At 35.3% G+C, this 9,035-nt stretch overlaps 1 protein-coding gene across 1 annotated transcript; it reads right to left on the minus strand.

The window, feature by feature from the left end:
• Positions 1-719: 719 nt before the first annotated feature.
• Positions 720-8,725, minus strand: LOC149783671 (uncharacterized). Its single transcript, XM_089931915.1, has 5 exons — positions 8,588-8,725; positions 6,180-6,345; positions 4,113-4,228; positions 3,528-3,616; positions 720-2,637 (listed from the first exon to the last, which is right to left on the minus strand). The coding sequence occupies exons 2-5, from the start codon at positions 6,324-6,326 to the stop codon at positions 1,073-1,075; spliced, it is 1,917 nt and encodes a 638-aa protein (XP_089788041.1). The 5' UTR covers positions 6,327-6,345; positions 8,588-8,725; the 3' UTR covers positions 720-1,072.
• Positions 8,726-9,035: the final 310 nt, after the last annotated feature.

Here is a 9,035-nt window from a genome sequence, read left to right on the forward strand (position 1 = left end):
CACATAAATGGTTTGAAGATGGCTCAGTGCAGTTATTTTCTTTTACTAATACTAAATAAGGATTCATGGTTAAATACGTGCCTAAGAATAAACCGAAAAGGGCGGGACAAAAAAGAAAGCAGAGACCGGCATCAAGTGATTTAAGCCTGAACACTGATGATACCATTTTCCAGGATTTGGTATATGAATGTTTGAACAACACTCCTCTACCGTTTTGTTGCGTTTCTGATCCAAAAAATAGTGTGCGCCAACATACTGTTGTCTCGTTCTTCCTGAATCCAGTGACCTATTCTTGTACCCACAATTCTAGAGATTATTCTGAATTTTAAATTAAGTCATATTGCATGAAAAATTCCAATAAATAAAGGAAGTTATCAAACAATGAATTTCTCGCTTGTGTGCACTGCAGGCCTCTAAATCGCTCCTTGCTGAACTATATGGCGTCAACTGACTTATTAGTGCACGAAACTTTATAATTATTACTGAGTAAGTTTATAAAATAAGTTTCCTGAAAATAAAGTCGTTTTTGAAAAATGTGTAAATCGAAGGCTCCAGGAACTGTTACAAGATTACGAACAAGAGGCTGTCATGCATGTTTTTACTTGGGCAGTGACGCGTAGTGAGGAAGAGGAGGGCTAATTATTGGCCATAAAAATGTTAATGGCTACAAAATCTAATAGAACTTCTATAGAATGTTTGAATACAAAAACAAGAACGCATAACTATAAATGCTGATATTGAGGGATAATCAAATGAAATTTCCAAACACAACATACAAAATAGCAATGCAGCGGCAATCGCTGTATCTTTTGTGACATCAATAAAATGTGAAAAAATCATATAACATTGCAGTTTTAAACCTCGACAGTTTCAACATGTCATTTCGTTGTACATGCGGTCGCCGTTTTATTTCTGCAAAATCCTATAATACAAAATCATAGCTTTGAAAGTGAAATCGATTTGTACGTAATGATTTCTGCATATTGTATATACATCTTGATATAACTAAAAGTGAACGTCAAGTTTCCCTTGTGCTTGCTCTTTACTTATGGCTTGATGTAATATTGCCAGATTATGGTCTGGAAGTTGGCGTTGCTGAGGTAGGGTAGATGTCGTACACTGATTGCAACATATTTGATATAAAATATGTATCAGTTCCCCTTTCTGTCTCAAGCTGGTTAATCCCTTCCTCACTGTACAGGTTACAATTTCGTGCTTTGTTCGGACATTCGCAGAACGCAAAGGCCACACAGTGTGCATCATCTAAACATCTTTTCAGACAATCCGGGACATTCTTTGTTCGGACATTCATTGTTTGATTTGCAATACGTTCTCTTCCAACAATTGCCGTGTCACTGAATTTTAACTGTTTATTTATTTTCGGTATTATGATTGTTGTTTCCATATTCTTTGTCTTCGTTCCAGTGATGTGAATCGTTTCACCATACATTTGACATGAGTTATAGTTGTAGTCGTTTGTTGTGCATTCTCTGCAGAAGCTAATTGCCACACAAGAATGCCGCTCCAAACAGGCCTTGATGCAACGGGAACGATCAAGTTCCTCCACAATTGTTTTTCCACTTAGAGCGGTTTCTGTCAATATTAATCCCTCCGTCAGATCTTGGCAAGTGTCAACTAAACCTTTGTTTTGAAGGAGGCTACAGTATTCGTTTTTGTTTCTTTGTATTCTCTTTTTGATATCATCGTATCTGAGACCCAAATATTCCATATACTCAGCGCAAAATAGTTCCTCTATGGAAGTCAATGAATATTGGGTTGGAACGGGAGTTTCCTTCACCGTTGATGCCCAAGTCATTGTATCACCGTTGGCTGGCGGAGGGGCACCAATAGTCACAGTGCTTGTTTGCACCTCACTCTGAAATACGGATGCTTGTTCTCGTTGAGAAGAATCTAAATTAAATCCTCCACCGACGCTGAACAAGCCAGAGTAACTGGCCGACACAGCTACATTTATTCCTTTTTCTTGCATTCTAGAATAGCTGGATGACGACATTTTGTGTTCATACGTAAAAGAAGCACCAAATGTAGCCTCATCGATAAAATGTGTCCCATAATGATCAAAAAATGCCATGTATGTATCTTGATCTTCTTCATAGCTATTAGAAATTGTTCTGTTCAATTTGTGAACCCAATTCAAGAATACTGGATGGAAAGGTGGTGGCGTACTCTTCTCAAGTTTACAATAGTAATAATTACACTTTGCACTGGAGTAGATCATGATCCATTGTCCACTGGCCACAGTGGACGACGCTTCCTTGTATCCAGTACTCGCAGAGAAGCTGACTCCCCAGCCACCGCCTCCTACGTGAGCCGAGGCTGAGAGTGATTGATGTAGTTCATACTGGGTTTGGACTACTTTGGAGGAGAAAGAAGTAATACAGGATACATCGGGGACAAGAACTAGACCCTTAGGAACACTGTACTGACAATCGGCTGTCTGATCGTTATTACTATAGTCGGCACGGAATATTGGGTATGTAAATCCGGGATCATGCCCGATCGCTACCGGGTAACCCCTAAGGATGTTGTAGCCCAGGAGTGCATAGTCCATATCGGGAAAAGATCGCTTTAAGTCGGGTCCATGACATTCCTGGAGACTGACATCTTTTCGTAGCGCTGTAACAGGACATATAATTAAACATCGAAAACCTTTCTTGAACGTTCTCAAAAATATATGATGTAATCTCTTTCTTGCGTAGATAATTGATAAACAGAAGCAAATAAATATTGTTTGCAATTCAAGATCATACATTTTGGAAATGAAAAAAATTTTGTAAGCTAGTATTTATAAATGTATCATTGGTTTTGTTGCTACGCGTCAAACGAGATTGCAGGAGGGCGATCAGGCAGGTAGACGTCTGTTTGTTTTCCACACAGTACTTTTAAACATATTTCATATTGCCAAAAAGACTGTGCTTTCGCAGTTCATTCGAATCCATTACAAATTCTTTTTAATACAGTTCAGGCTCTGCTGAGCTTCTAGCCCTACTCTACCATCCAAAATCTATTGATTTTAGGATTATTGACTTTGAAAATAAATGTACGATTTATCATCCACTTCCATTTTGGCATCCGTTAAAGCTGATTATATTTTGTAAGAGACATAATAGTCAAAGTCAGTGCTTATAAGGACAACATAAATAAACAAAATATTACATAGATTATCTTTCGAAACTATTTTTGAAACACCATGGAGCATGTTTATCTATTTTGGCTATATGTACATGCTTGCCTATATGGGGTCAGAAAATTGAAGGTCAACCGATAAGATTACGGTTACAACAGCATTTTTAATAATGGGTCCTTATGCATAACTAACTCTCTTTTGTCGTGATGTCAATCGTCTACGATACTTTATTTCATAAATATATAGTTTACTTGATTTCTTATATAGATAACCTACTATGATGTTGCATCGCATTGCAGTAACGTGCGGATTGAGGTGTGCTATTTACAACGAACGGTATGTTTGTCAAAGTCCCATTTCTTTTAAAGGATATGCTTACATATTGCAAGACGTTTTCTCTGTTGCAAATTGTCGATTGCAGTTTCTAAGCTTGCATGTTTGGGATACGTTTGGAAATCCGTAACTTCCCTGTAAAAAATAATGCATTTGAATAGATTTCCAAATTATATCTATTATAATAAAATTAACAGTACAATTCCGCATGTGAAGATGTTTTTACCTTTAATATAAGTGTGAAAACAAAATGTATGACGCCAGTAATTTTATGTTTACTCATTTGCCATAAAGGTGTTTCAAATCACTGGTCAAGCTGTTATTTTAATCAATTTAACGTAGTCATTTAATACTGGCACTTAACACAAAACGTTTCCTTGAAGGTTAAATGGGAGACATAGATGGATAGAAAAAATCCCAAACAAAAGCAAACTACAATAACAAAAATAAATAATCAAACACACTCCTCCTAACACCCATTACGAGTTCCTGAAGTACTTTGTACAGCAAGAATGTAACGTGATCCTATTTGAAAGCAATATAACAATGCATGCAAAGCTAAATGTGTGACAATTGAATCATTTGCCGATAATATATCGTTTTATTTAATGAACATCGTTTCAATACATACCCATTGGCGTCTTTCAAATGGACGATAACAACTACGAAGGCAATGGCGACAAATATGACCACTAGAAATATGGAGACGAGGAGAGTATTCATCAAGCGACCTTTCCATTTCAGTGACTATGGGAAGAAACAAAAGTTACACATGAAAGTAAATATTAATATATTATCTTCTTAATTGGCGCATGTATCAACAAACTGCACAGAGTAATGTAGAATATGAATATTCATTTATGAAATGTTAGGGATGTTTTTTTTAGTCAACCTGTCCCGTTGCATGTTGATTCGATTGTGTTTATAGATGTAGTGCTCAAAGTGAATGTTTTTAGACACAGACAAATGGCTTGTGACTTTAAACAAATCACAAGCCCTGACTGAAATTCCGAAAGCGCGGACTCCAAATTCCATATACCCCAATTTCCTCTTTCCATATTGTCACATAATGTTGTAATTCATACAATTCAATTATATGTTCATTACAGTTCAACAGGGTATTTGAAGGTAACGCAAGCGTCATTAGTGTTAGTCAGAGTGAATCCTGGTCAGAACCAAGTTGACTTATTTTGTTATGTTGTAGCATGTGCAAATAATTAATTTTCCCCACCCTCTTTATTTATTTTTTGCTGGTAAAACTCGTTAACCAGAAGTCCAGAGCTTATTTTTGTTGGGCTTTGCTTATAGCTAATTGCTGCCTAAATCGGCTTTAAAAATGTATCACACCTAAACACTATTCTGACAATTAAAATGATCATGCTTTGCTATTTATATATGCAATAAATTCCGACTTCAAAGTAACGTTGCTTCTGTTCATAAACTTGTGGAAAATCTATAATACATATATTTTATGGGCTCCTCGCAAGTTCGCATCGATGTTAGCTGGTAACCATTGAGGTGCCCCCCCCCCCCATTATTGCCGAAATTGTTAAAGGCTTTTATATTTTGGTGGGGCTTAAATATTTTCATTCAAAGCAATGATAAGTAATAACATTTGTAAGCCTAAGCACATATAGCATCTCTTTGATTTATCAATGTTCGGTTGTTTGAAGTAATGTACCTATGCAAATTAGAACAATGGCCTCTCCCGCTGCAGTCTTCAAGTTATTGTCAGCCAATTAAGTAATATTTGAAATGGTAGATTATACCGGACCTTTTAGCCTTTTTATTGCCGCTATTAAACTGCCCAAAGGATAGTTTTGCTTTAGATCCAATCGTGATTGTTTAGTTTATACATGCTACATTTTACGGTCATATACTGAAAGAGTTGCCTTTTTATTTTCGAAAATTGCAGAAAATAATGTTTTCACAAGGGGTATGGGAGATGAAAATCATGTTTTTGGCGTGACACACCGTGTCACAAAATGCTTAATATACGAACTCCACTCAAGTAGGACAATGGTGATCTGACTTTAATCAGATTTTCGCCTTGTTAAGAAAGGTTTGTTAACATCTTGAAAATACATTTCCGTCTTTCATCAACGCGATCAAAGTTGAATCTGGCAAATTTGATTATTTGTTTTTACAAGCCTGACTGACACCTCACTAAGAAGATAGGACGGACTCGATCGAAATTAAAGAGGCCCTGTGCATCGGGCTATGAGGATTTTGAACACCGAATTGTCAGGTATGTATGTATGTATGTATTGTATTTATGTATGTATGTATGTATCAATGTATATATGTACAATAATCATGAAAGATATCAGTTAAGAAAACAATGTAAATAATTATAGCAAAGAACATAAAAGTAGTAGTATTAGTGCCAATAATAATAATAATAATAGTTGACTAAAAGTGTCTAGTCCAATAAACGTATAACGAAAACCTCAATTACACTGTTTCCAATTGTTCAAAGGACAGTTTGACAGGAAATATAAAAACTATTAAATACTCCATGGTCCTAAAATGAAAGGTAACATTTACATAACATAAATAGTCGCACACGAAATTTAACATAGAAATTCAAGAAAAGCAAGACAAAGAATATTTGCAAAAGCTTAGTGATAAATATTCATATAAATTGTTAGTTAAGTTTATTGTTCAAGAGATGTACACAGTTTATGAGAGAGAATACCTTTTTGTCGTCTGTTTCATTTGAAGTATCACACTGCCGTCCTTTTTCTAACCTAGCCTTTAGTGTTCTATTCTCTTCTCGTAATTGATTGTTGACATGGTACATTTCATGAAGGCTTATCTCCACCTGCCCATCAAAACTTGTCATGGTATCAAGTCTTAATTCTCTGTAAAATTTAGATTATAATGTGCGACACCTTCCAATCCTGAAATTTTCAAAACCCAACTAAACTGACATTTAGAATTCCATTTTAACCGTATGTATTTCTGTATTTAATTTTTATTGTACTCTGCATTCCTTTAGGGTGTTTAAAGCTACTCCATTCTTGAAAGACCATTGAAAGGCCACATGAGCAGATTACATTTCGGATTTGGAGGTTTCCTCTCAGTTAATTAAAAACATCCGTGACATAAAATGTCGTTCAGTTTTTAGAGTAGATGGGCTATGATTGAATCAATTAAAATGTACTACATTCAACGAAAAACATTCTGCAACAGCAACATGATGCATACATCACCAATAGAAGCGTACCTTGTACATTTTAGCTTGATTGCCTGAATTTAGAATTTTTCTATTTTTCAGCTTCACTCCAAGGCTGCAATATTTATTTAAACTCTGAGGTATTTAGATAGAGAAAACTTTAAAACATTTAGCACTTGCCTCTATCCCTCAATCAGCGGTATCGAATTCAATTTTTGAACAGCAAAAAATGTAGGTTCTTTATTGCAAGTCATACTACTACTACTACTTCTACCACTGCTACTACTAAATAAAAAAATAAATAGATTAAAAAAAATTAGAACAAAATGAGTAACGTCGTTAACTTATTATTTACGAGTTATCCTAAAACGTGCCAAGGTTAAAATGGTATTACTGTAGACCTTTTATTTGTACTTTATCGCCAAGATCTCCATCCGCTTAAAAGTGACACAGGACTCATTCGAAAGTAGTTCCTGACATAAGTACATTTAGTGATACATACAGATTTTGAAACAACATAAAATGTTAATGTAACTTAATTTAGTATATATTTGACCCTTTGATTTCTAAGCAGGGACTTAGATGAATAAATACCCTAATATAATACACGATTTCCACAGGAAAAGCCTATCCTTCGAAGGTGAGTAGGCGGGTGAGAGGAGGCACACGGGGTTAAAAATGACAGAGGCGTCCCACAGCATGTGTATGCCCTTAAGCAGTTCCAGACAGAGTTCAACGACTTCGATATTTAATGGTCCATATCGTACTTGTGTCAACTAGGTGAACCGTAAAATAATGTTGTTTTGATATTGTTGATATTTATTCTTTTAAAACTGAATTTTAATCATGTAGCTATTTGTTTTGATAACGTATTTGTAAACCCGAATATTCACATATGTTGAAATTAACAGTTCTCCTGACTTATTTTGATTTTCTTACGACTTCCATTATCAAAGTTCACAACAGTGTATTTGTTTGGGTTTATGAATTAATGTAACACTTTGTACCTAACAAAACAAGTGTGTGTATGTGTGTGTGTACAAAATTACAAATATTATAAATGTTTGCCTGTCCACGTAGACTATAAAACAAACATTTAAGGTTGTCCTCACCTCCTTTAATTTGGAAAATATCTGTACTCCAATCGATTTAAAATACAATATATTCTAAACAGTTCATAATCGGTGGAATAAACGTTGAATGACGTGTATATTGTATACAATTTATTATTATTGAATTCTAGATTCTATGTAGTTATTCATAGGACAAATCCTGGAACCAAATAGCAGATTCAATACTCTTTATTAGGTAAAATCTAGGACTAAATTCTAGATTCTGTACTCTTTACTAGGTCAAATCTAGGACTAAATACTAGATTATATATACTTTACTAGGTCAAATCTAGGACTACATTTGTCTGGGTCGCGTTGCATCAGCGTCGTCATTCGTACGTGTACGAATTAAGACGTTGATGCAACGCTGCCCAGACAAATGAAAGTTAATTCTATATTGTGGACAAAAACTACAGGTCGATCGATTAACGATAAACAAACGTAAGTGTAAGAATTAAGAACTGATTCGATGCTACTAATAAAATGAAATATTCCGATATATTGGGGACATAAAATCCAGATGCACCGAGTTATAATGATTTTAATTATTCACCGTTTCAATTTATAGGACATAACACAAGTAACGGCATACAAAAAGGTAGAAAAATTCATACAACATTTTAGGATCGGTTAACTGAAGAATCATGTTGGGTTTCATAATCAGGTGTTAATCATGACGCTTTCCTTTGTGTGGAAAAAGTATATAAGCACACACGAGGATTAATCAGACTCGCAAGGCCCTTTATGATACCCCAAATTGAAATTTGTCACCACATGCTCTCACATCTCTGCTATACAGCAATGCAAAATACTTACGTTAAATAAATGGAAACAAATAGACTTCAATGATGGTCTCCTTTTCACAAAAGCTTTACTCAACTGCAGAACTCTTCAGATGTGAATGATTTCTGCTGCGGATGTTTAGATATTTTATCGTGCTCACAGATGTCTCTGCAAATTGTCGTTTAAATACCTACTGGCCTAATGTTGGTATTAAAATCTAAAGTGGTTTCCTTTTAACTACTAAGGAAATGAAACCAGATAGGAAACCGCGGAGGAGGACGAATAACCAATATGGGTCACATCTGCTACCGCCGATGCCTATAAAACAAATCACTATCGCCTAACATTAAGTTCTCAACAATAACAGAGATATTCATTTATTCGGACATTTACCAATTATGCAAGCAAGCGGAACGGCAACTGTATCAGCTATACAAGGTGAAGAAAACCTTGCTTACTGCTGACGAAAAGATAAACCTTG

The sequence above is a fragment of the Sinohyriopsis cumingii genome, chromosome 14 (assembly GCF_028554795.1).
Source record: "Sinohyriopsis cumingii isolate HCF-2022 chromosome 14, ASM2855479v2, whole genome shotgun sequence".
NCBI classification, from domain to species: domain Eukaryota; kingdom Metazoa; phylum Mollusca; class Bivalvia; order Unionida; family Unionidae; genus Sinohyriopsis; species Sinohyriopsis cumingii.

Excerpts from the sequence above, each read along its gene's own strand:
- LOC149783671 (XM_089931915.1), bottom strand. The coding sequence starts at position 6,326 with ATGACAAGTTTTGATGGGCAGGTGGAGATAAGCCTTCATGAAATGTAC. Across the intron at positions 4,229-6,179 it reads ATGAAACAGACGACAAAAAG|TCACTGAAATGGAAAGGTCG; the intron begins GTATTCTCTCTC and ends TTCTTCCCATAG. Across the intron at positions 3,617-4,112 it reads CATTTGAAAGACGCCAATGG|GGAAGTTACGGATTTCCAAA; the intron begins GTATGTATTGAA and ends TATTTTTTACAG.